Source organism: Canis lupus, chromosome 1 (genome assembly GCF_003254725.2).
Source record: "Canis lupus dingo isolate Sandy chromosome 1, ASM325472v2, whole genome shotgun sequence".
In the NCBI taxonomy this organism is placed as follows: domain Eukaryota; kingdom Metazoa; phylum Chordata; class Mammalia; order Carnivora; family Canidae; genus Canis; species Canis lupus.
In genome coordinates this window covers 102,604,820-102,630,635 of record NC_064243.1, presented here as the reverse complement: position 1 = coordinate 102,630,635, position 25,816 = coordinate 102,604,820, and the positions used below count along the sequence as shown (strand labels likewise).

General features: G+C 58.3%; 2 protein-coding genes across 10 annotated transcripts; both read right to left on the bottom strand.

The window, feature by feature from the left end:
* Positions 1-1,853: 1,853 nt before the first annotated feature.
* TMEM86B (transmembrane protein 86B) lies at positions 1,854-4,695 on the bottom strand. Of its 2 annotated transcripts, none has more exons than XM_025423918.3 (3): positions 3,565-4,695; positions 3,054-3,300; positions 1,854-2,521 (listed from the first exon to the last, which is right to left on the bottom strand). In XM_025423918.3, the coding sequence occupies exons 1-3, from the start codon at positions 3,613-3,615 to the stop codon at positions 2,139-2,141; spliced, it is 681 nt and encodes a 226-aa protein (XP_025279703.1). In that variant the 5' UTR covers positions 3,616-4,695; the 3' UTR covers positions 1,854-2,138. The 2 variants fall into 2 exon arrangements, with proteins under 2 accessions (XP_025279703.1, XP_025279704.1); XM_025423919.3 differs by having other exon boundaries at positions 3,054-3,297.
* A 155-nt stretch (positions 4,696-4,850) lies between these two features.
* PPP6R1 (protein phosphatase 6 regulatory subunit 1) lies at positions 4,851-25,675 on the bottom strand. 8 transcript variants are annotated; one of them, XM_049103718.1, is made up of 24 exons: positions 25,535-25,675; positions 17,068-17,300; positions 16,548-16,734; positions 16,306-16,443; positions 16,158-16,223; positions 14,762-14,874; positions 14,543-14,656; positions 13,798-13,960; positions 13,560-13,712; positions 13,280-13,414; positions 12,842-12,906; positions 12,637-12,752; positions 12,455-12,540; positions 12,259-12,348; positions 12,091-12,188; positions 9,577-9,634; positions 9,316-9,488; positions 7,093-7,283; positions 6,822-7,002; positions 6,657-6,727; positions 6,440-6,521; positions 6,007-6,117; positions 5,854-5,925; positions 4,851-5,754 (listed from the first exon to the last, which is right to left on the bottom strand). In XM_049103718.1, exons 2-24 carry the CDS (start codon positions 17,292-17,294, stop codon positions 5,751-5,753), a joined length of 2,694 nt encoding a protein of 897 aa, XP_048959675.1. In that variant the 5' UTR covers positions 17,295-17,300; positions 25,535-25,675; the 3' UTR covers positions 4,851-5,750. The 8 variants fall into 8 exon arrangements, with proteins under 8 accessions (XP_048959675.1, XP_048959641.1, XP_035568576.1 ...); XM_049103684.1 differs by lacking the exon at positions 25,535-25,675 and adding an exon at positions 25,044-25,187; XM_035712683.2 differs by lacking the exon at positions 25,535-25,675 and having other exon boundaries at positions 7,093-7,253.
* Between the last annotated feature and the right edge of the window lie 141 nt (positions 25,676-25,816).

The following is a 25,816-nucleotide window of genomic DNA, read 5'->3' as shown; positions in this document are numbered from 1 at the left end:
CTGCATGGAGCCTGCTTCTCCCTCTGCCTGTGTCTCTGCCTCTCTCTCTGTGTCTCTCATGAATAAATAAATAAAATCTTAAAAAAATGAATGAGATTTTACCATTTGCAATGTCTTGGATGGAGCAAGAGCATGTTATGCTACGTGAAATAAGTCAGAAAAAAAAAAGAAGTCAGAAAAAGACGAATAGTGTATGATCTCCGTCATATGTGGAATTTAAGAAACAAAACAAACGAGCATAGGGATCAAAGGGAGGGAAGCAAACCAAGGAAAAGACTCTTCACTAGAGAGAACACACTGCTGGTGACCAGGGCAGGGGTGGGGGAGGGGCCAGGGGACGGGGAGGAAGATGGTGCTTGTCCTGAGGAGCACGGGTGACATCTGGAAATGCTAAATTACTATATCCTACACCTGAAACTAACATTACACTGTATATTAACTAAGTGGAATTAAAATAAAAACTTAAAAAATCAGCAGTGGGCTGTGGTCCCTAAAAGCACCACATGGATGTAGAAGTCCCCCTCTGCTTTGAGAGTCCCTAAACGCAGGGATGCCTGGGTGGCTCAGCAGTTGAGCATCTGCCTTTGGCTTAGGATATGATCCTGGGGTCTCAGGATCGAGTCCCGCATTGGGCTTCCTGCATGGAGCCTGCTTCTCCCTCTGCCGGTGTCTCTGCCTCTCTCTCTCTCTCTCTGTGTCTCTCATGAATAAATAAAATCTTAAAAAAAAAAGAGTCCCTAAACGCAAAAAAGGTGGGCATAAGCGTCATTAGCATAATGTGCGTGTGTACAGACATGTCTCCTACGTGCTCGTGGGCAACCTCACGCTTGCTTAGCACGCACAGAATGGTGACTCCAGGGATCCCTGGGTGGCGCAGCGGTTTGGCGCCTGCCTTTGGCCCGGGGCGCGATCCTGGAGACCCGGGATCGAATCCCACATCGGGCTCCCGGTGCATGGAGCCTGCTTCTCCCTCTGCCTGTGTCTCTGCCTCTCTCTCTCTCTCACTGTGTGCCTATCATAAATAAAAAAAAAAAAAAAATTAAAAAAAAAAAAAAAAAAAAAGAATGGTGACTCCACTTCTTAATATTCCTCCAAACCCTAAAACTCACCCCTTTCGGGCCGCCTGTGAAAGATGACCTTGTTAGGCACCTCTCCTGCTGTCATTGCTGTGTAGCGGTCACTGCTGGGGGTGGAGGACGGGGTGGACCCACTTTGACCTGGGGACGCTGGGGGAATTCCACCTTCCTTAAGCCCAGGGTGCCAGGCCTGCCCATGGTCAGCAACTCTATTCTGTACATGTGGTGTTATGAGGGTCCAGCTCAGTGTTTCTATCAGGGGAATGATCATAAAAACACATTCAGTGCACAGCACAGTGAATGTACTTACCTGATGGCACTGAATCATACATTTAAAAATGGTTAAAATGATGCTCCGTTGCTTAAAAAAAAAAAAGGGGGGGCACCTGGGTGGCTCTGTCAGTTGGGCATTCGACTTTTGATTTCAGCTCAGGCTGTGATCTCAGGGTCCTGGGAACAAGCATCAATGTTGGCTCCACACTCTGTGGGGAGTTGGCTTGAGGATTCTCTCTCCTCCCTCTCCCTCTGCCCCTCCCCACCGCTCTAAATAAATAATCTTCTTTAAAAATTAAAAGAAGAGGGTCACCTGGGTGGCTCAGTGGTTGACCATTTGCCTTTGGCTCAGGGCATGATCCCGGGGTCCTGGGATTGAGTCCCACATCGGGTTCCCTGCAGGGAGCCTGCTTCTCCCTCTGCCTGTGTCTCTGCGTCTCTCTATGTCTCTCATGAATAAATAATAAAATATTTAAAAAATAACGATAATAAAAAATACAAAAACAAAGAAAAAAATAACATTTACTGGTATTGTTAGCACTCCTCCCCCACATAACAGAGATGTGACTGTTTTACTGTCCACTTTACTTGGGCACAAAATAGATCAGGGCCGAGGAGAGGAGGGCAGGTGGAGGCAGGTGAGAGGCTGTGGGGGTAGGGTCTGGAATCCAGAGTCAGAACAGAGGGAAGGTGGCAGGGCCTTGGCAACAGACGTGGATTTCCACATACAGTTCTCACCGTGTCAAGTAGTGGGGCCGGTCTGGGAGCCCCAGGATGTTGCCACCCCAGTCAGGTGGTCTTGAGCCTGCGGCTCTGGAAGGCTGACAGGGTGATGAGGAGCTGGGCAGCATAGTAGGTGGTCATGACCACCTGGCGGGCGTGGGGCAGTGGCTGGACGAAGGTATCCCAGGCCAGCACTGAATCCGAGAGCGTGAAGAGCAGGGCACCCCAGCAGACGGTCCCACCTCTGGCCAGGCCGCGCCACAGCATGGAGGCCAGGACCAAGGAATAGGCCGCCAGGGCCGGGACCATGCTGGCTGGGAGGTGGAGCAGCAGGAGGCCGTAATACAGGACGGAGACCAGGGCGACGGGCAGCAGGAGGCCTGGCCGCAGGGGAGTGAGGCCAAAGGCCCAGAGGTAGAGCAGGTGGGCCATGGTGAAGGCAGCCACACCTGGAGGAGACAGGACCTGTTGCTTGCTCCCACGTGGCCACCTTGCAGCTCAGAGCCTGAGGAAAGGACTGCCCCTTGCAGCAGCATGCACCCTGGCCACACCATCCCCATCTGCTGGGATGGTACCAGCCCCCATGATGCAGAGCTCTTCTCTCCTTACAGCATACTGCATCCCATCCTCACTCTGCTTACAACTGTCCCTGTGTTCTGCTCCCCACTCGGCTCTCCCCACCCACCTGTTCTGACCTGCCAGCAGTCCCACCCCAGGGCCTTTGCACTTGCCAGTCCCTCTGCCCAGACCATCCTTCCTCAGGTGGTTCCTGCACTCTTGAGACATTACCTCCTTGGTGAGGCCATCCTTGACCAGCTACTCAAGACTGCTACACCTGAAGCCCCTCCTTGCTGTCCCTCCACACCACTCCCACCTCCTAAGGCACTGCTGCTTCCTGATACCCTAGGGGAACAAGGGCTCTGTGAGAGCAGGGGTTCGTGTCCAGGTGGAGTCCAGAAACCATAGTGCGGCCCCACTCACCATAGAGAAAGGCCTCAGGCCAGATGAGGCAGGCATCCCCCACAGCTGAGGACAGGAGGGCCCCCTGCAGGCGTGTGTGGTAGCCCCTGCCCCCTCGCACAGCCTGCAGGGACGCCGCCAGGCACAGCACAGGCAGGCACTTGACGAGGGCGCTGACCCAGGATACCTGGTCTTCAGGGATCCAGAGGAGGAAGTAGACAGCACAGGTGAGGAAGAAGGGGCTCAACCACCAGCACAGGCGTGGCTGCTTTGAGAGACAAGGGGGTCATGGAGTCCCTAGAGCCCAGCCAGCTCCGGGCCCCTGGGGGGCAGGCCCCAATAGCCAGGACTAGGTGGTGGGGCCCCACTGCACCCTAACCCAGGAACCAGAGTCATGCTGTCTGTTGCGGGGAGCTTCTGCTCAGGGACCAGGATGTCTAGCCTCCAGAGAGGGCAGGGCCCCCTGATTCCCACAGGCTGCTCAGGTTCCCCAGAACCCAGGCCTAACCCCCTCCCACACCCGGCATCTCACTTGGACTAAGAAGCAAGGCTTTCCCGGCAGACCCTCTTCCCAGGCGTCCATGTCGGTCTATGACTACCCAGAGTAGCGCGTGTGTGGGCACGGGTGGCTTTGGGGGTGGAGGGGACAGTGTGTGGTTACACGTTAACCCGAGGAGCGTCCTGTGGACTCTGGGACCGATAACAGGCCCGAGGAGATGCTGCCCCCACCCTGGGGATGGCCCCACCTGGCACCGCTGATAAGGCAACCACGGGGGACCCAGGGGTCCCTCCTCCCCCACAGTACCCTGACCCTGCCCACCAGACCTGGCTTCCTCCCTGGCTGCCTGGCGGTGGCAGGAGGGCAAGGGAGGCACAGGTGCGTGGCCATCAATGCCCTCCCCTGCACCTGGGGTCCCCTGAGCAGGGCAGCGCCATCATCCCTGGTCTCAGGTGGCAGGACCACTCTGCCTGGAGGTGCAGGATGGAAACTCCCTATGTCCCTGCCCACCGTCCCCCAGAAGGCTGCCCGGGGGCCACACCTCACGCTACCCTCAGCTCTGGCCTCAGGCCCCCAGAATCTGTCCACAGACAATCCAGAGGGATCAAATGCCAAGTGCTGGGTTGTATAGTCATCGCTCCATGCTGGCTTGAGTTGCATGTCATCCCAACAGACTTTTGTGCAAACCTGCAAGTGCACTGGGCCCGTGCTCAACTTCTGGTTTAGAAGGAATGGATTTACTGGGTACCCACCTATCTCGATGGGTTGGCCACCCACAGGCACCCACCGCTCCACTACATGCGACAAGGTTCAGAACATCACTGCTGCAAAGTCGCCCAGCCATGTCACCCCCACCAAGGCTGGAGGTGTGTATGGACCCGGGATACACAGGGCTGGGGGGCATGGAGGGACTCCAAAAACAGCTTGTGGGGATGAGGCAGGGCTCTGCTCCTCCTCCCGGGACACCCTTTCCTGGTCTGAGCATAAGTGACCCCACCCTCAGCAAATCATGAAGGTCCAGGAGCCAAACTGCACTCTGAGGGCCATACCCAGGGGCTGAGGGAAGGCCTGGGGTCCTGACGGCAGGGTGCAAGGGCAGCTCAGAACCCCCAACCCCAGATCCCAGAACTCAAGGCCAAGGCCAGAGTACAAGAGCGGCTCAGGCCCCCACCCCCGACCCCAGATCCCAGAATTCAAGGCCAGAGGCCAGAGTGCAAGGGCAGCTCAGGCCCCCACCCCAGATCCCAGAACTCAAAGCCCGAGGCCAGGGTGCAAGGGCAGCTCAGGACACCCAACTCCAGATTCCAGAACTCATGGTCTGAGCAGGAATTTAAACTGTCTTTATTTATATTTGCAATATGAAATAGAAGCTCAGCACGAACACACGCACACTCACGCCAGCCTGGGGAGAGGGAGCTGGGACAAGGTCACTTGGCAGCTGGGCTGGACCCCAGACCCTTGGGCATAGGAAGGGGACCCCAGCCAGACCCCCGCCAACTCCCCACCCCCGGGGTCCATGGGAGGTACAAGAGGGGGCTCTCAGTGAGTGCATCAGGGCCCCATGGGAATGTCACCGGAGAAACCCCCTGGATGGGGACTGCCAGCTCCCACAGAGCCAGCAGAGCCAGGTGGGTCCTTTATCTCCCAGCCAGGGTCAAAGTGCAGGGTCCAGGGCAAGGGTTTGGGCAAAGGCACGGCCCCGACTCGGGCCCTCCCCCGAGGTGGACCTGACCAAGTGTGGGTGTGGACATCTGCACTGGAGGCTGGGGGCATGGTGGGAGGGGAGAGTGGGCAACGGCCCCAGGACCCTACACAGCACCCCCACCCCCCACCCCACCGGGATGGGAAGCAGTTCCCACCAGCTGCCCTGCCTGGCCGGGCCTGCTCCTGACTCTCCATCCACCCACTCTCTCTCTGTATATAATATATAATATAGGTCTCTCTCTCTCTCTCTCTCTTCTTTTTCTCTACTCAACTCTGTTTCTTTATTCTAGGAGACAAAACTCCATAATTTCTTTTCTCAGTGCAAATGGAGGTGGGTAGGGGCCTGTCTCCCTGGCACCGGGCTCCTGGGAGTCTAAAGGAGAGAATGTGGGGGCAGAGAGGGTGGGGACAGGGTGATGGGGCAACAGGGCCACTATGGGCCCCACCCTGCCCCCACTCGGGCAGGGTCCACGTGGAGTACAGAGGATTTAGCCGCCACCACCGGGACCGGGCAGTTACCTGGGAACCAAGAGATACCCATATGAGAAGCCCGCTATCCCCCAAGCACCCACCTGGGCAGCCCCAGCCCACCTACCACCCATGGCCCTTGCCACTCACTGGGAACCCAGGGACGCTGGCCCTCCGGGGGCAGAGCCATTGGGCATTGGAGGTGGCTCAAGGGCCTGGGCACTGTCAGGAGATAGAGACACAGAAAGGTCAGTGCCTCCCCCCACAGGACACCAGCTACCCTGGAGGCTGCACGGCACTCACCTCTGGCTATGAGGGAGCCCTGAGGGCTCTGGGCTCTTCTCCCCCTCTGTGGTCTGGGGGTGCTGGCAGGCCCCGGAGGCTGGAACAGAGGTAGCAGGGTCTCTGGTTGCACTGTTGAGAGTGGGGTGGGCTGGGTATCAGTAAGGTTACCATCACTGACATTCCGCTAGACCCTCCTATCAGAGACCCCTGGGAACCACCCCAGGCAGGAGGAGCTCAGGGTTGGATGAGACGCAGGCTCCACACACTGTCTATCCCCTTCTGGAAGCCATCTTGCCCCCGGGGGCTGACTGGGGAGATCCGGGCACCCACATGTGGGTATGGGCACAGCACAGGACCCTCAGCTGCCCGGAGGCCCTGAGTGGTGCAGAGACAACCCAGGGGCCAGGCTCCACCTGCCTCCCCCTAAAGCAGCTGCTCCCCAGTCAGTCACCTGTCCAAGGAGCTGGGGGTGGAGCATGTCCCTCTGAGTGTGGCCTGGAGGTCCCCAATGCTGACCAAGGACTGGCAGGGGGCTGTGAAGAGAAAGGCCAGGGAACACAAGGCTCAGTAAGCGTGATGCTACTCTTGCACTTCGCCCCAGTGTGCCAAGTGTGCACCAGCCTGGGGGACAATGGGGAGCGCAGGTGGGGCTAGGCGGCAGCGCTCACCCGAAGGCTCTGCTACTTTGCTGCCATCTGTGGCTTCCTGAGGTGCTGAGGGGGACACGGGGTCCTGAGACCTGGGGGCAAGAAAAGCAGCCCGAGGGCCAGCGGGGGTCAGCACTCCAGCCTCAGTGAACTGGGAACTGGGCACCCGTCTGCCTGAAGCCTCACCTGAGCTGCAGGGTGGTGCAGGCCACAGGGCCGGCCAGGCTCAAGGCAGGGAGGTCCCGGGGTATGCTGAGGGACCCCTGTGGGGCAAAGAGCCCAGAGCTCGGCTCCTTCTCCCCAGAGTCTCGGGGGCCGGTCAGGGCATCTGTAGGCACTGAGTCAAAGGTGGCTGTCCAGCTGGGGCCTGGGGGGAGGGAATGGAGGAGCGGGGTGAGCACCGGAGGCAGACACCCCATGGGCACCCCATTGCATCCCACCCTGTGCCTTCACCCACCCGGAGGCTGGGGGCCGGGGCTAGGATAAGAGGGGGGCCCGGCGCCCCCACCAGCCACACGGCCGTCACCGTCGTCCTCGTCCTCCTCGTCGTCATCCTCCTCTTCCTCGCTGTCTGTGCTGCCCCCACTCCTGCCCAGAAACCACCTGTCAGCGGCTGTGCTGCCAGAAGGGATGGAGGAGGGTGGATGGCTGGGAAGCCACAGGACAGACAGGTCATGGCCTACCAGGGCCCAAGGTATGGCAGGCAGGTGGGTGCCCTGAGTGCCCTACAGAGGTGCTGAGGGCCGACCTGACACCCTCCCTCCACATGGGAGCTTGGGCAGACTGAGAACAGTATCTAGCCACTCCAAAATTATGGTCTAGGTGTTGACCAATGCTCGACCCGAGCCCCTGGGGAAAGTCCGACTGGCCTACATGGCCACTAACTGCGAAACAGCTAAACAAATCACGAGGTTCCCAGGACGCCAGATGCCCGCTAGAGCTGGTGGGAACTGTTTTTACAGTTGCTGACAGGAAAGGAACCCGTGTGCAAACAGGTGAACACAGTTGAAGACAAATGAAGATACCCGCCAAACAGGAGAGAAGGGGCATCTCCCAAAGCCACAACCAACACCGCACTCAGTGCTGGAGGACCAGCTGTCCCCCCGGGGTCAGGAGCAAACAGATGCCTATTCCCCACTCTGTTCAGGACCGTACTGCAGCCCAGAGAAGCGAGAACATGAAAAGAAAAACATCCAGACCAGAAAAGAGAGTAAAACCTAATATGCAGATAGCCAGGCCATATAGAAAAGACCCCAAGGAACCCATTAAAACTGTCACAGTGTGGGGGAACCCTGGGTGGCGCAGCGGTTTGGCGCCTGCCTTTGGCCCAGGGCGCGATCCTGGAGACCTGGGATCGAATCCCACGTCGGGCTCCCGGTGCATGGAGCCTGCTTCTCCCTCTGCCTATGTCTCTGCTTCTCTCTCTCTCTCTCTGTGTGTGACTATCATAAATAAATTAAAAAAAAAAAATTGTCACAGTGTGTATGAGTGCCGCAAGCTGCAGGACACATCTCATCCACACGTCCACTGCATTTCCACGCTCGGGACAATCTCAAAATCCCAATTACATAAAATACTCAAAAAAAACAAAAAAAACAAAACAAAAAAAACAAAGGAAGCACAAAACTTACACTCTAAAAAAGACCTAAGTAAACGGAAAGACATTCCAAGCTCACAGACCGGATGACGGGATATGGTTCCTAGGTCGTGAGGTAACCCACAGGTTCAGGGCAAGCCCTCTCACCCAGCCAGCGTCCTTGTTGAAATGAACAGGCTGACCTTACAAGTCCCACCAGTCCTTCAAAAGCAATGCTAGAGGACTCACTTCCTACTTTCAACCCTTCCTACAATGGTCGTGGAGATAGAGAGGTCCTGCCATGAAGACTAGCAGCCCCGGAGTTGCCAGAAACCAACTCACACAGGGATAGCTAAGTGCACCCAGTGTCTCCCACGAGAGGTGCAGGAGGCGGCGCCGGACCCCCACCTCACAATACACAAACTGAGCTCAAAACAGGATCGAATGGGGAAACGCAAAAGCTAGCACCATCACACTCCTAGAAGAGCACATGGAGTGAACCATGACCTTGGGGTTATCGGCTTGGCCACCCAGCAGATGGAGCAAGGCACAAACACAGCTACTGGGGCGGTGGACCTCACAAGTGCAGGAAGTCAGGCCAGTGCCAGCCTAGGGACACACGGGGGCTGTCTGGGCACACTGTCTTGGGCACACTATCTGAGCACACTGAGACCCTCAAGCCAGAGACCACAGGGGCAGAGGCTCTGAGATGCTGTTCACAAGGCACAAGCCCACCGAGTCAGGGACCGTGGGGCCAGCCAGCACCACAGGCATCTAGGAGCTGGCCACAGCTTACCCACACTCAGCCCATCTCTCCCATTACCAGGAAGAAGAGACAGAGCTGGTGGGAAGCTCTAAGTACGAGCTGACCTAGAGGAGCAGAGGGGAGCACCGGAGACATGCCTGGGCCAGGCCGCAGGTCTAGGACTCATCGACTTCCCAGCCCCACACAGGCTGGTACACTCCTGCCTTGGCATCTGAGCTACCCTGAGCTGGAGAGGCACCCCACCTAACACACACATTCCCTTCTTTCTTTCCTCCTCTACTCCAGCTGGTAAAAACTAGGTCTCATGGACTGCACAGCCCCACTGCTGGGGAACTCACCGCACACCCGGGGGCTGGCCGCGGCGGGCTCCTCTGGCCAGCTGGCTGCCCTGCCAGGCGCCATCCTCTTCATCAGACTCCCCAGAGCCCTGGCCCTCCTCCTCATCCTCATCCTCGTCGTCAAATTGCTGGATGCGGTCCTTGTAGCATATCTCCAGCAGGTTGGCATTGGGCTGCAGGGTGCAGGGTGGGAGGGTGGGGTGGGTGGGGTGGGTGGCAGTATCTGCAGCCCCCCACAGCCAGGGATAGAGCACCACTCACGTTCTCGTCGTCAGCATTGAGGGAGAATGTAATGTTAGCTGTCTTGTCAAAAGGCGCACTAGGAGAGAAGCACAGGGGCAGTGAGGAGTGGTGGGTGAGACCACAGCCCTCAGGAAAGGGGTCAGCCAGGTTTCTCCCGCATCCACTCAACACACTCTCACTGCTCAAGGTCCCACATCTGCACATCCACCCACTAGCCAAAATTCAACTGTAGCTTCAAATCAATGCCCATGACCTGTTGCAGTCATCTGTGGAGTGGCCCAACAGGCACCTTGGCAGCTGATGTCCAACACAGACATGCTCTGCTCTCCCATCTCAGCCTTTCCACAAAGACATCCCCAGGGGACAGAGCCTCAGCTCTAAGTGGTGGCAGGGCAGCCCTAGGCAGGCCACAGAGCACTTCTCATCTCAACCTCCTCCTCTCCATCCTAAGACAGAGATAGGATCTCCCTGCACACAAGTCACTGTGAGGACTTCAGGCTGCCATCAGGGTGAGTTCCTCACATAGAGGCGCCCCCTTCCTCTGGGAGCGAGGGTTCAGTGTTTGCGGGGACTTCACCCATCATGGCGGTAGTCAGGAAGCGAGCCAAAACCATGTGCGGCTCATCAGCCTGTTCCCAACTCTGTCCCGACTCTGTTCAGGAGCCACAGGCAACTGAAGCACAAGTCCACGACACCACGGTGAAGGAGGCCACTTCATGGCCATGACCGAGCAAGCTGTAGTTGTCACCCTGACCGTCTCCAGGGGTAGCCCGGGCTCCCCAAGTGCCCAGACACTGCTTGCTGGTGGGTGAACACCCCTCCACCAAGTGCAGGCCACAACACACACAGCTCGCCGGTCTGCAGCTGGGATTCTGAACTTGAGGCCCCAAAGTGACCGGCAGGGTGGCCCCGTCTTCCATCGAGGCCGAGCATACCCGGCACCCTCTGTTCCATCCTCTTTTGGAAAGCCTCATGGAAGCACAAAACCCATGCTCAGAAATTCAATCCATGGGTTTTAACTACAGACACAAAGTGCCAATGAGAACCTGGCTTCCACTCCACCAGAACACACAATCTTCCCACAGTCTCTGAGTCATGTTCCCTAGAGCCATCATCCGTCTGTGGGGTTGGGGGGGTGGGGTCCCACTGCCCTGTGTTCATCTGTCTAGTTCAGGAAATACATGGCCAGCAAGCTCCATGGACAAATGGGACCAACCACCCAAATGCCACCTCAGTGTCGGACACCGCACAGATGCACTCACACCGCCTGCTCTCTTCCTAAAACTTGCAGAGCCCAGCACTCAGGTCAGGCTGGGGCAGTCCAGGGGCCACATGAGCCCTGTAGGGCAGCATATTCAGCATAAAAATTATAAAAATATTCATGTATTTTTCATTTTAGAATGCTTCATGGCTTTCCAAAGTTTCAAGTTTTTAACCACACTGCAAATTATCTGATGGAGAAGACAACACAATCCATGGAACAATCAGTCTGTCCTCCTGTGGGAGGGGCTTCTCCAGGGCCCCAGGCCCCCGACACATGGCCAGCACTGCCCGGCCTTCCATGCAATGGGCACTGGGCTGGGCAGAGCAGCAGCACACACAGGTCTCTGTTCCCAAGGCAACCTCTGTCTGGCATGAGAAAGGCCAGCAGCTGAGCACAGCCCATCATGGTGCCTTCACCCTGAGCCACACAGGGGCGATCCTGCTCCCACACCGACCAGCACGTGTCTCAGTTGCCCCAGAGGCTCCGAGCCCAGAGCCAAGGATGATGGTAGACACACAATAGGAAGACCCCCCGAGATGTACCCAACGCACAGGGGATGAAGCTGATGGGGACCCCAAGGGGCAGCTGAGGCCCCTCCTGCCTGTCCCTGGACCCCACCCCTTGGCTACCCCCTGCCCGCCCTCCAGTGGTCCCTCTACTTTCCCTCAAGGCATTACCAACTCCTTCCTCAAAGTCACCCCTTCTACTCCAATGGCACTTCCTCCAGGGACCTTACAGAGGATGGGCTCCCTCCCAGACCACCTCCTGGCCAACCTCGCTCCCACCCCGACCCGAGCTCCCCTCCAGCTTTGCTGCCATAAACTTGCTCATCAATTTGCAAAACGGTAGAAAACTCTATTTTTTTTTTTTTCTGACTACAAAAAGAACAGATGCCTGTGGTAGAAAACTTGGTAACTAAAGAAGAAAGTTGATGACTGCAACACCAAGTTAAATTGCTATTGCTCAACAAAGCAGCTGTAGAAGTCACCGAAAGCTCAAGTTCTCCTGTAAGCACAGGGCCTGGTGGAGGGCTGGGGGCTGCTCTGGCATCAAGGGGTCATCCCACCAGCTACACACACAGCTGACTCCCCAAGGAGGGGACAGAGGAGCCCCAGCTGGTCGCTCCCCATGCTGAGCCCAAGTGCCAGGACTGGTGGGACCAAGGAGGACGCAGGAAGCCTGGCAGAAAGTGCCACAGGGCCAGCGAGTGCTCGTGCTCCCACCTGCTGTGTTCTCACCCCTGCTCGCCTACAGAAGAGCACACTCACTTCACGCTTTCTTCCTGCTCCCCAAACTCCTCATCATTGAAGCCAAAGTGGTCGATGAAGGCTGAGGTCATGCGCTGCATCTGGAAGTCCATGAAGGCCTGTGGAGGAGCAGTGGTCAGGATGGGTGGGGCCAGGCAGAAAGGGGCAGGCCCCTGGCCCCCAGCCCACCTGCTGCAGTACTGCCTCCTCGGGGAAGTTGAACTCCTTGAGCCGGTCGTCCTCATCATCGCTGGAGGAGTGCAGGTGGTGCGTGCTCACCTGGGGCATGGGGGCAGGCAAGGGGTGAGGGCCAGGATGGCAGGGTGCAGCCTCAGGGAGGTGCAGGTGGAGAACAGAACCGCGGCAGAGAGCTGCGGTGCCTTACCAGGTCCACCATGTTCTTCTTGTTCGTCTCGGCCAGGGGTCCGGCCACAAAGGCCTCCCACCGCTCCTGCTGCTCACCCGGCAGTTCTGTTCAGCGCAAAAGAGACAGGACGTGAGGCCCCCCCCCACTACAGCCAGCAGCCCTGCCCCCAGCCCTGGGGCGACACCCTCCCGGACCCTCACCCTTCAGCAGCTGCCCCAGCTGCTCAGCATTGGGCCCCTTCTCCGTGTTCTGCACCAGGGCGTTGGCCAGTCTCGTCAGGTGGCCCATGTAGCCTTTGCGGGGGCCCCCGGTAGACCTGGGCAAGATCGGAGGCCGCAGCTGGACATGGGCCCATGCGCCCCCGCCCCGCCCTCCCCAAGGGCAAGAAGTCCAGGGGCCGCTCACTGCACAAGGTCGTTCTCTTCCCAGGATGTCAGGATGCGCTCCACCAGGCGGCACTGCTGCAGGAGCTGTGAGGGCAGTGGAGACAGTGGGGGCACCGGGGACATGGGGGCAGGGCCAGGACGTGCCCCTCCCAGCACCCAGGGGGATTTACAGAGGAGTGGGGGGGGGTGGGGGCCATGTCCAAGGCCCTAGGCTATAACCCAGGAAGTACCTCCCCTAGAGTAGCATCTGTCACCCCAGAGGACACTGCTGCCCCCTGAGGGCTCCCGTCTGCACCCGCCTGCACCCGCCTGCACATCATCCTCCATTTCTCCCAGACAGACCTAAGGACAAGGCTGAGCCCCTGGCCCCCAGCATGTGAGGCCACCTAGAGAAGGCAGAGGGATACAGTGGCTGACCCACAGGAACAGAGTGGGGTACCCGGGAACCCCAGCTTACATGTTTCACAACGGGATTTGGGACAGGCATCTCAAGGCTGCTGTCGGAAGGAGGCCCAGCACTGAGCATGGCACTCACACAGAACTCCACTTGGGCATGCAGGAAGTTGTTGAACATGTAGTGGAAGAAGAGGTCCTGGGGGGCGGGCAGTGGAGGCTGGCATGGAAAGGCCCCTCATCCACCCCTGCCCAGGGCCCCCTCCACCCCCTCATCCCCATCCCGCCCTTCCCCACCCTGCCCGGGCCCTCCACCCCACCCCACCCCACCCCCTTCTCCGCACCAGCATGGTGTTGGGCACATCCAGTGCCAGGAGCTCCTGCGTCAGGGCTGGGTCGTTGGCGCTCAGAGCGCTGGCCAGCAGCTTGACCACATGCAGCCGAGTATTGCCCAGAGGCGGGGCCAGGTTGCCCCAGGTAGTACGCAGTGGCTCCAGCTACAGGCACATGGGAGGCTCAGTGCCACCTAGAACCGTGGGGCTGCCCTCCCTGCCACCCTACATCCTTGGACTCCCAGCCTACCTCAGGGGGCTCAAGCAGAAGCTGGTGGAAACGGCTGAGCCGTGGGCGCAGGGCGTGCAGGGCGCCCACACTGGACATGCTGCTATCCAGGGTCGCCTGGGCCAGAAGCTCCAGCTGCCCATCCACACTGCTAAAGAAGTTGTTCACGGTCACAGACTCGGACCTGCAGGGGGGACAGGATGCAGGGCCTGTGTGCACGCATATGCATATGTATGGCACATGTGGAAGGGAGAGACAAGCTGCTTCCTGTGGAAGTACAGCGTGCACGGGGGGGGGGGGGATGCCCAGGGATCATGGGCCTATAGGGCCCTGGACTCGGCCAGTCAGCTCAAAGCTACAGGTGGTTTACATGGCCTCAGACAGGAACTGAGAACTCCTCTCCCAAGACCCTAAGTGGTGGGATGCCTGGGTGGCCCAGCGGTTGAGCATCTGCCCGATTTGGGGTGTGATCCCAGAATCCAGGATTGAGTCCCACATCGGACATCGGGCTCCTGCGGACAGCCTGCTTCTCCCTCTACTTGTGTCTCTGCCCCTCTCTCTCTCATAAATAAATAAAATATTTTAAAAATACAAATAAAAAATAAAAAAAAAAAAAAAACAGATTCTTTAAAAAAAGACCCTAAGTGGCCACCAAGAAGGGGATGCTGCTTGTAGATGACAAGTCCCCACAACCTTCACCCCTAAAAAGAAGAAGAGGGTCTCTGGGGGATGGCAATAGCTGCCTGGGGAGGCAGGGCCCCCTCACCTTGGCCTTCGGGGTTCCAGCAGGGTCAGGAGCACCTGGATCCCGCTCACAATGACAGACTGGCTCTGCTCTCCCTCCAGCATGTTGCTCAGGAGCTGTTCAATCGTCTCCTGCCTGGAGCAGGGGTCGGGACAGGGGATGAGGGTGGGGTCGGGGTGGGGGTCATGGTGAAGGGCCCCGGACATCTTCCCGCCCTAGGCCTTGGAACCACAAACCCACTTCTCCAGGGTGGTCAACAGCTGGTCGGGCTCTAGGCTGTCTTGGACCTGGATCATCTGCTCCCGGCTCAGGCGGATGATGTCGCACAGGGATTGGGATGCATTGGAATGTTGCTGGGGAGGCAAAGAGAGAGCTGAGGATGCCAGCCCAGCACCTGTGCCCTTCATGTCCTGGAGCTGACCGCCCCACCCTTAGGAAGAGGAGTGGAGGATCACACAGACAGGGAGACACAAGTGCCAAGGCAAGGAACACAAGGCATCAAATATCAGGAAAGAAGACGGTGAGAACCTGGGAAACCAGGAAAGTTTCCACACCATTTGCCGTAGCCAAAGGAGGGAACAACCACGAGGTCTACCAACTGGTGAGCACACAAGCTACTGTGACTCGTCCATGCACCAGCACTCCACTGCATGGATACACACGGAACACCCGGTGCTGACGCAGGGGCCACACAGCAAGACCAGGCACCATGTGATTGCATTCACAATAACAAGTCCAGCAGAGGCAAACCCCAAGGCAAAATGCACCCTGGGAGTGGTGGGCCCATGAGGGGAAGGGGCAGCTAAGGAGCACAGGCTTTCCTTCGTGGAGTAAGGAAAAATTATTCCCAGATCCACAAGGTGATAACCAGACAATTTTGTGAACACATTAAATGCTGCTCTAGGTTCTTTATTTTAAACATGTGACCCATATGGTACATAACCCTCTACCTTCGGTGAAGATGTTACAGGAAAAAAAACAGAAAAGAACCATGAGCAGAACTCCCAAGTCTAACCCTATACGCAGCTACCAGGGCCCACCTGCACAGACCCCAGAACCCTCCAGGCCATGGGCCACACTTCAGAGCCCCTCCCAGGGCCCCTGATCCCTCTGCCCCTGGGGGCCTGCCTGGGACAGGCAATGGGTCTGCCTGGGACCCACACCTGTGGACCTCTGTTCTGTAAGCCAGCAGCACGGGAAGATAAGGCGAGGGCCCCTGCGCTGCAGTGAGGATGTGGGGCCTCTGAATGGATTCTCTGAAGGACTAGCAAGATGTACCAAGGCACAAGAGACACGAAAACCTGCCAGATCACAGTCAGCAGGGGGTGGGGAAGGGTCCCCTAGAAAAGCTGGCATTGAGGGGGTGGAGCCTGAAGCTGCTGGCCAGACCTCTGACCTGTCAAGAGACGCTGGGCCAAGCTCCTGGCTCAAGAGACACGTTCCCTGTGGGCAGCACCCCTTTGCTACTTACAGCAGGTGCCCTGTCAGTGAGCGGCTGCAAGGGCCAGCACCCACACAGCATCTCCTCAGTTCACCTTTTAGGAAGGGAGGACGGGGCGAGGCTGGCGTGAGGAGCAGATGTGAGGGGAAGAGACCGGGCCACAGGTGTGACAGCAAGCGAGGAGAGGACACTCACATTGTCATCCTTCGACGGGTGGATCTGTTCTATGAGCCGCTGCACAATCTTCTCCTCGTTGAGCCACTGGGGGTGAGAAGGTGGGCCTCTGCTCACTGCCCCCTCCCTCCCCCAGTCCTCACCCCCCTCCCCAAGCCCCCACACTCACGTTGACCACATCCTGCCTCAGCTGTGGCCGCTCCACGCAGGTGAGGAGACGCAGCAGGAGGTCCATGATGGCTGAGGTGCCAATGTGCTGTAGCAGCAGGTCAACGAAGTCATCCTTCTTCCGCAGGAAGGACACAAGCTGGGGACAGGAGGGACAGCACATGTCACATGGCAGGACCAGGGCCTGTGCCCACCAGCGCGCCCACCCGCCTCCCCGCCCTCACCCCAGGTTGGCAACGGTACCTGGTCTGTCTTGCGGTTAATGAGGATGCCCATGACCTTGCTGAAGAAGCTGGCCAACAGTGGGTTGAGGCTGCCGCTGCTCTGTAGGAAGCCATAGAGCCGGTTCAGGAGGGACTCGTCAGCACCCAGCGCATCATTGATCTGGGGCACATCTGAGGTCAGGATCTCACAGGCCACACTGGGGTACCTGGGGAGAGGGGGGAAAATGCCAGGGAAGCTGGCTGGGTCCTCCTCGCCACCACCCTCCATGCCCTCCTTATAGAACCCACTCGTGGCTCCCACTGCCCCTGAGGCTCCAGCCCACCTCCTGAGCTTGGGCCCCACCCTCACCTCCTCCCAGACTCCAATCCCTTCTAGTCTGGCCAGGCCCATCAGACTGGCCAGGTGACCTTCTCTAAAATCTAACTTCAACCCTCACCTCCGTGTCCCCTACCTGCACGGGGCCCAACACCCCACATCGGAGGTGGCAGTACCAACAAGTTGGGGCAGCGGTGGGGGGACAGAGCGGGCAAGGGCTCACTTGTAGCGCAGTCGCTCCTCGCCACTGGCTGGCGGCTCCTGGGTGACCCAGGCCACCATGGCCTGCAAGTGCGGTGGCTGCAACAAGAAGTCCAGTAACTTGCGGTTGACGACCTTGCACTCCTGTAGCACGTCCTCCTCGTCCAGTAGCTCAAGCAGGCTCAGGTCTTCCCGCTCCAGCAGCGTGTCGAGGTGTGAGCTCGTGTGTAAGTCAAACTTCCAAAACATGGCGCCCTGAGGGCAGGGGTCTGTCACACAGCAGGCTGTGCTGGGACTGCCCTACTCCCTCCTCCACCTTGGTCACCCATCACCCAGATGACCGCGAAAGCTTGCGAGGAGGTCACTTCATACCAGAGGCCAATCACCCTGACCACCTCTTGGCCCCCAGGTCCCGGTTAAGTCTTGGGTGGGGGGCGAGAGGCATGGCATACACCAGGCCCACAAGGAGACCCCTAAGGCTGCACACGGAGCCATGGGGATCCTGTCCCCTCCAGGGCCTGTGTCCTCCGTCCCACATCTGGGCAGGGACCCCCAGGGGTGGAACTGTGCTCATACTGAAACCTCTGGCACTGGACTCACTTCACTCTATTTACTGAGCAAATTCAAATGGCCAGTACGCAGCTGCCAGCCAGCCCAGCAAATCACCATGCCACGTGCAGGGTGTGGGGCAGTGGCAGAGGGAAGTCTGAGATGTCCCCAGGCTGTGGCTGTTGCCTGGATGCTACATACACACACACAAACACACCCAACTCCCCCACCACCACCCAGTGGCCAGACAAGGAAGAGGAAAAGTGGGGGAGGGGGGTCTTTCAGAAGAGCCACTGATTGGGGCCCAAAGGAACAGGATAGAGTCACTGACTCAGTGGGGAGGAGGACAAGGCTGTCTCCCACCACCTGAAGGATGGCGCCCTTCATCCCCACCAGCACGGAGACCCTGTGTGCCCAGCTGTAGTGCCACCCTGACCCACCCCAGCACAGGTAGCTAGCTGCCATCAGGAGCACCATGCCAGGAGCACTCACTAGGCGCCAAGTGGGTCTGAGCCCCCGATGCGCACACACTCAGCTGCTCCTCTGAAGACACCTACAGGCTCCCAGTCTGATCACCTGGTAGGCCTGCCCTGTACTTGCCGTCAGGCTCCCAGGCCCTGTATTCCCCACTCTGTCCACTGTGTAGAGCACCCACATCCCCCTCTGAGGGGCTGTCGCCACCCCTCTGCAAGGGAAGGTGGGGGCTCCCCGGCCACCACACAGGCGCCAACCACAGCTCCATGTATCACCTGCTTTGTGAAGACCACCTGAGGCAGAGGCCCCTCTCAGACCCACAGAGGCTGGTCCCCCTCCTATGTGCTCACCCTCACCTTCTCTGCCCCATTACCACCTTGACCACGGAAAACCTATCAGCCACAGATGGAGCACCAGCCCAAAGCAGAAAGCAGCTCTGACTCAACTCTCAAAGCAGCCAGGGCTTCAAGCCAGGGCAGAGTGGGGGCACATGTGGCCTCAAGCAGGACTGGCCTTCTGAGCCTGGGTGCTGGGGGCCGTGTCCCCTCAAGAGACGGCCCCCAGCACCCAGTCCTCCTTTCCGGCCTCCACAGGAGACCACTCACCCCCCAGCATGCTCCCCACCCTCCGTGACCAGAATAAGTGGCTTTAAATCTGCAATACCTGGGATTTTGGCCCAAGATGACTACAGGTGGAGTGGAAGACAGACGATCATGGAAGACAGCAGCGGACGCCAGGCCCCAGCTGGGGTGGCGAGGGCATCCTTACCGGCCTCCAGGCCCTGTCCTACAGCACACACCAACTCGCCCCTTAGCCCTACATCCTTCACCCCACGTTGGCCACTTTTCTGAAACACAAACTTGAGTGCCTGATGTTCACTCCTGGCCAGAAGCCCAAAAGGGATTCTTGGGCCTCCACATTCGAGACCCCACAGGCCCCACCAGCCTTCCAGCGCTGCTCTGGCCAAGCCCAGCCTCTACCTGGGACCTCTAGCTCCTGTCATATGCTTGCCTGCTGCCCAGTCTGCACACCTGGCTCTCTCACACCTGCCCCACACCTGCCCAACCACTCAGAACCCCACCCCCAAGCAAGCTACAGCCAGGCTCCTCATAAGTCGACCTGTGACTGCCACCGTGGGGCATGCCTCCCTCAGCCTTTGGCTCTCCTGAGGAGCTCCCTGCGTGACATTACCACCCCACCACCAGGCCGGACATCTAGGCCTCCTGGCACCATGCTGGTGACATCAACAAACCACACTGGCTGTGGTGCTGACAGTGCTCTCAGGATTGTCTAATCTCAACCTACTCTCACAGCCACCCCCAAGGAAGGTGCTGAGGGCTCTATTTTATGGGTGAGGAAGCTGAGGCACACCACAGCAACTGCCCACCCAGGCCCCTGGAAAGTAAAGTGTCAGGGCGTCAGGTCCCACCATAAACACAGAGAATGGACAGGCGCAGGCCCCAGTTTGTGCAGGGCTCTGGGCCCTGGCTCTGGCCATCCTCCCCCAGGCTCTGACCTGCCAACACCTCCACGTAGCTGAAGGCCAGGTCCTTCCTGGTCCTCCTCAGTGAGCAGACACCTCTAAATTCAGAGAGGAAGGCTCGACCTGGGCTCCTCACAGCCCTGCTGCACCAGCACACCTGCCCATCACTCAGCCACTGGAGGGGGGAGCTGAACCAGAAATCGAGGGGCTTCTCTCAATTTGCATGACCCTTTCTCCGACCAGGCCATCACCTCTCCAGACCTGCCCTGTGTCTCTCCGCGTAACACTCCATAGGCACGCAGACAGAGCTGGCGGAAATGGAACCTGACCACATATGGTCTGTGCTCAGGCACCCAGGGCTTCCTCCACTCAAATACCTCTAAATCCTGACCTGGCCGTTCCTCATCTACACTGGACACACTGGCCTTTCTGTTTGCAGAACACACCAAACCTGGGCTCTTCTTAGCCAACTTTGCTCTTGCTGCCTCGCCTGCCTGGGACATCCCAGGAACTGGCTCCTCCTTATCCTTGGGGTCTCCTACCAAGCACCTACCCCCAGAGGGGCTGAAGCAGTCCTCTGGCCCCACCTCTATCCACCAGCTCAGGACATGCACCCTGACCTGCAAGATGAGTACTCCATCACACAGTACACACGCCTGGACCAGATGATGGTCCACCCAGCAGAACCCTCCTTACTGGGCAGCCAGGAGTGCCCGGGACAGCACTTAGCACAGACCCTGGTATGCAGTTCTTGCCCAGCAACCTTCCTGGGCACATTGGCAATTCCTTCCCCTTTCCCAGATCCTGATCTTCCAAAGGAACCTTTCCATACCTGATGGATGTCCTCCCTCATTTGATGACAAGGCCACGACGGGACAGCATCACAGGTGAGGAAACTAAGGCCAGCAAGGGGTCTCCCCAGCCCCAAGGCACTGGTGGGCAGCGTGGGCATGCTTCCTGAGCTGGCAAAGCCAGGACCAGAACCACCTCGAGCGGCAAACAGCTCCATGGGGTGAGCACACAATCTCTTCCCACACCAGACACTCTCATGCCTGATGAGGAGACCAGAGAGTTCAAAGGCTACATACAGAGTGAATGAAGCCAGTCACCAAGGACCACGTGTTGTAGGGCTCCATTTATGTGAAATGTCTGGAAGAGGTGGACAAAAGGAGCTGGGAGAGACTGGGGATGGGGGCAGGGAGTGCCTGCTAACAAGTATGGGACTTTCTTCTGGAAAAAGTATGTTTCAAAAAAAAAAAAACACCAGTCCTGAAAGTTCTGAAATTGTACGCAATTTTGTCAATTATACCTCAGTGACAAAACCCCACTACAATGATGGCTGCACGGTTCTGAATACACCAGAAACCACTGACTTGTGCACTTTAAATAGATGAATCACACAACGTATGAATTACATCTCAACAAAAACTATTAGCAAAAACAAAACCAGAGTTGCCCAAGGCTGCGGTGACAGAGCCGGCTCAGACCCTGCTCCAAGTCCAAGTCACCCGGAGCTGACAAGATAGCAGCTGCCAGAAGAGCTGAGGCACAGAAAGCCTGCCCAGGTTCCCCTTCCCAACTGTCAATGTCCCTAAAGGGGCAGGGTAGGGATAGGGCCTAGCCCCCGTCTCCTGAAAACCTGTGTAGCCGCATGGGCACCCACCCCATCTCGGCACCAATACAAGGAGGTGAAGCTTGGCCATGGTTCCCATTTGACAGACGGGACGCTGTGGCCGAGACGAAGAACCAGAACTCTGCCTGCCCTGCTCTCCTCACTACAGTTGAAAATTCTCAAAGTGGAGCCGTGCCCACTTCTGAAGCACCTACTTAAGAGGGCACGGGCTATGGGAACCACCCCAACCCCCCCTCAGATGGTCCACTTGGGCTGGCAGACAGGGCTTCCTTCCCCACGCAGCCTTTCCAGAGAACTGTTATGGGGTGGAAATGGGTGAGGCCACCCATGATAAGACAAGAGGGTGCTGGGTGGTGCAGGTACAGGCCCCAGGGGCCTAAGACCCAGGTGGCCCCTCACACTCTCCCTCAGGTCGCTCCTCCAAAAATCAGAGAAAGTTGCAAGGATCAGATGCAAGCAAGTGGTGCCGGGTACCGTACAAACATCCCTTCACAAGCCATACACAAAACAGAGCTGCAGATATGGCAGCTAAGAGTTCATGGCCAACCCCATCTTCCCAGGTATAACTTGCTGGAAGCCCCAGGAGTCTGATGGACAAGAGAGGGAGGCTCCATTCACACTCTCTAACGGGGTGAACCTGGGCCAGGCACTTGGCATCCTCGTCTGTGAAATGGGGCCACGCTGTTGGGACAGCTAGCTAAGGCAGGTGCTCCACAGGTGCAGGGCCCTTCCTGGGTACCCCTGGCCACATGGAAGCCCTGACACCCCTAGCAGAAGGGAAGGAGCTGGCCACTCACCCAGGAGTGACAACTCTAAACACAGAACCCAAAGAAAGACTGCTGGGCAACCCAGGTCATTCAAACACTCTGGCAGCCACCACACACACCCCCACCCCCACCTCATGCAACTTTTAGCAACCTTCAAGAAAGCGGAAGTGACTAGCAGTGGCTCTCAGTGTCAGTTTGAAAACCATGACTCTGGTTGCAAACGGAAGAAGGGGAAACCGTAAGCAAGAAAGGAAGCCATTAAACACGAGAACCACCTTTCCCTCTGCCAGCCTGGCACCATCACCTCGGGTTTCTTGCTCTACTGGATCGCTCTTAGGCTCTGACACCAGCTGCCCTCTCAAGAGTATGCCAGCCCTTGCCCGGGCTCCGAAAGGGCCTGGCTACAGCACCCAGAGTGCTATCCCCACGGTGCCGCTGCCGCCTCATAATCTAGGTCTATCTAGACAATGCTCTGCCTGCCAGGGAGCCTTTAGGCAGAGCCTTCATCTTCCACCCCTTCCTCGCCTGCCCTGGCCCCAAAGCACCCAGAAGTGGAGGTCAAGGGTGCAGAGGCCTCTGGGAGGGCCTCCAGGGTGGCCACCTGAGCTGCCACCTCAGCTATCACAGGCCCACAGGCTGCTGTAAGAGAGACCCAGGCTAGGTGAACCTACAAGGGGACAGAACCCACTACCAAGGGCACCTGGGTGGTTCAGTGATTGAGCATCTGCCTTTGACTCAGGTCATGATCCCAGGGTCCTGGGACTGAGTCCCCCACTGGGCTCCCCACAGGGAGCCTGCTTCTCCCTCTGCCTATGTCTTTGCCTCTTTCTGTGTGTTTCTCATGAATAAAATACATAAAGTGTTAAAAAAAAAAAAAAAAAAACACTACCAAAACGCCAGCCCCAGTCCCTTGCAGGGCTCAGCAGGCCCAAGGATGGGGAGACCACCTCCTTCAATTCATCCCAACCATCAGCTCTCCAAATCTGGAAAGGGGTAGAGGACTGCCATTCTTTTTTTTTTTTTTTTTTTTTTTAATTTTTATTTATTTATGATAGTTACAGAGAGAGAGAAAGGCAGAGACACAGGCAGAGGGAGAAGCAGGCTCCATGCACCGGGAGCCCGACGTGGGACTCGATCCCGGGTCTCCAGGATCGCGCCCTGGGCCAAAGGCAGGCGCCAAACCACTGCGCCACCCAGGGATCCCGAGGACTGCCATTCTAAGGACGGGGTAACAGTAACGGCAACCTCATGGCCTCTGGGGACCCAACGTGTGTGCTGGCTGCAGAACCCAGCACACACCTAGCCAGGGAGGCAGCAAGATATCCGTTAAGGACAAGGGACCACTGAGGCCAGACCCACAGTGGATGATGAGCTGGGACTTTCCCATGGCTTGGAAAAGCCTGGGAAGGGTCCCCAGTTAGAGGAGATCCCAAAGCACTCTCTCCCAGGGGAGGTGGCTGTTCTAGTCCACCCTTGGGGAGGGACTAATTAGGAAACACAGACACTACAGACCCCAGGCCCAGGACCGAGGGACCGGAAAGCTCACACTTAGGACCATCTCCTGGATCAGTTATGGGTTCCAAGGAGGAAAGGAAGGAACTAACAGACTCTGGAACATAGAGGAGCAGACTTGCTGTTCTAGGCTAATCCAAAATCAGAAGAGCCTGGGTTCCAATCCTGCCTCTCCAAATTTAATCCCTGTGGCCTTGGATCAGCTTGGGGTCCCACCAGCACTGAGCCTCAGTCTTCTCACTTGGGAGACACCTCATGGTGACTGTAGGACCACACCTCCCTCAGGAAGACCTATAAAACAGTGTTCAAAGAGAAAACCATGCTTTGGCCTGGAAAGGAGGGCGTGTCCCCACCCCCCATGTGCTGAGCCTGCCCCAGAGCGCTGGTGAGCCAGGAATGCCAGGAAGGCCTCTCTCACCAGAACTCCCAGGTCTCTCACCTCATCTCTTGCTGCAACCCGCATGGCGCTCAACACTCCCTCCACACCTGACTGCTCATAGGCACCCTCGCCTCTGCCCTGGCTGGCTGCTCCCTTTGCCTCCCCTCCAGCTCTTTGAGCCTGACTAGCTCCTCCTGGGTCCTTCAGGCTTCAGCACAGACACCACTTCCTCCAGGAAGCCTCCCCTGACTGTGTTAGGGGCCTGCTCCACGCTTCCACAGCTTCCGTGGTCACCCTGTGACAGCATCTGAGCGCTCTGTGACAGGATTCACTTGTACTGTCACCTGCCTCCCTCTGCATAAGACCAGGCTGACAGCTAGAAATAAATACGTGTTGAATTAATTAAAAACTCAAGTCCAGAGAGGAAAAAGGAATTGCTAAAGTCATTTCCCACAGATCCTGAGAAAAAGTGTTGGTGGTGGAGAGGTGGGGGTGAGGGGGAAGCCAGCAGGTTCTCCTTTGACACAGAGAAACAGTAGATGACCCAACAAAAACGACAGAAAACACGAAAGTAAATCAAAATACGCCACACAGCCACTCATGGGTGGCAACAGAGCAGATGAGACCAAACCATCTACGACACCCAAGCAAGAGAGCAGGGCTTCTCCACCGCAGCACTACTGACATTTGGGGCTGGAAAATACTGGAGGCGGGGGGCCACCCTGAGCTGTGCACTGTGCCATGGCAGCAGCATCCCTGGCCCCTACCCACCGGGTACCTGGAGTACCCTGTCATGTAACAACTGCTGTTTTCTGCCATTGCCAAATGTCCCCTAGGGGACACAGCCCCCCTGAGGACCGCTGCAATAGGTAACCCCAAACCTAGTAATGGTCCTGGAGCCCTTCCTGTGCCTTCTACAGCCTAGTGAGTCCCCTGAGCCACTGGAGAGGAAGAGCACTACCCTCAACACCGCCTTACAACTCGCTCAAGTTTCTTTACAACTCAGAACTCCGCACCACACCTGATTCATCTCCCTTTCCAGAAACATCCTGCCTCTAGGGCTGGGGTTCATGTGCTGTCTGTGGCCTCCGGCCCGCAAAGAGGTGTGAAGGAGCCAGGGAGACCCTGAGCAGGAAGTCCACCGAGAAGGGGTCCTCCGCCGCCCCCAACGTCCGCCCGCAGACCAGCCCCAGAGCCCCACCTTCACAGACTTGCACGTGCTGTTCCTCCCACCCGGAAGGCCCTTCCTCCCACTCTCCATCTGTCAAGCCGGCACTATCCCTCGCGGACAGAAAGCGCCTCCGCCTAGCCAGTCCCCCCGGCGCCCCCTCTGCCGCCCACACGCCCTAAGCCATCTCCATCACAACACCGCTAATTGTGACCGTCGGGCGGGGACTTTGTGCCCTCCCTCCCCCGCCGCCTACCCCCACGGCGACGGGGCCGCTCCCCAAGACCCCCGCACACGCCACGCCGGGGATGGGAGCTCCGGGGCGGGGGGGGTGGCAGGAGGAAACGGCGGACCCGTCCCAGGACGGGGATGGAGGGGCTCGGTCCGCGGAGGGGAAGTTGGACGAGAGGAGACTGGGGAGGGGCTGCGGCGGGGAGTCTAGGAACTAGGGGCGGGAGGAGGTTGTCCGGGAGGCAAGGGGAGCAGGCGTGGGCGGGAATCCTCCCCCAGCGGGGGCCGCTCACCTGCGCTGGGGGGCGGCGGCTCCTCGCACTCGGGGCTCATCCGGGCGCCCCCCCCGCCCCGCCGCCAGCGGCTCGGGCCCCTGCTGTGGAGCCCGGTTTGAGGGGGCGGGGGGCGGCGGCGGGGACTCGCGCACGCGCCTTCGGGCCTCGGGGCGGGAGGGTCCTGGCGCGCCGAGCCGCGGGGTGGCTGCGAGCGGACCGACGCGGGGGTCCGGGGCCCGCCGGCAGCCGGGGGTCGCGGGGAGGTCAGCGCGGTCTCTAGGCCGGCGGAGGCCCTCGGCG

What these genes read in the sequence shown, in the direction of transcription:
- PPP6R1 (XM_049103684.1), bottom strand. Translation starts at nt 25,103, where the DNA reads ATGGAGAGTGGGAGGAAGGGCCTTCCGGGTGGGAGGAACAGCACGTGC. An exon ending in GCACGTGCAAGTCTGTGAAG is followed by an intron (nt 17,301 to 25,043) that starts GTGGGGCTCTGG and finishes CCCTGCCCTCAG; the next exon opens with GGCGCCATGTTTTGGAAGTT. An exon ending in TCAATGCTGACGACGAGAAC is followed by an intron (nt 9,489 to 9,576) that starts GTGAGTGGTGCT and finishes TGCACCCTGCAG; the next exon opens with CCCAATGCCAACCTGCTGGA.
- TMEM86B (XM_025423918.3), bottom strand. Translation starts at nt 3,615, where the DNA reads ATGGACGCCTGGGAAGAGGGTCTGCCGGGAAAGCCTTGCTTCTTAGTC. An exon ending in AGCCTTGCTTCTTAGTCCAA is followed by an intron (nt 3,301 to 3,564) that starts GTGAGATGCCGG and finishes TGTCTCTCAAAG; the next exon opens with CAGCCACGCCTGTGCTGGTG. An exon ending in GCCTGAGGCCTTTCTCTATG is followed by an intron (nt 2,522 to 3,053) that starts GTGAGTGGGGCC and finishes TGTCTCCTCCAG; the next exon opens with GTGTGGCTGCCTTCACCATG.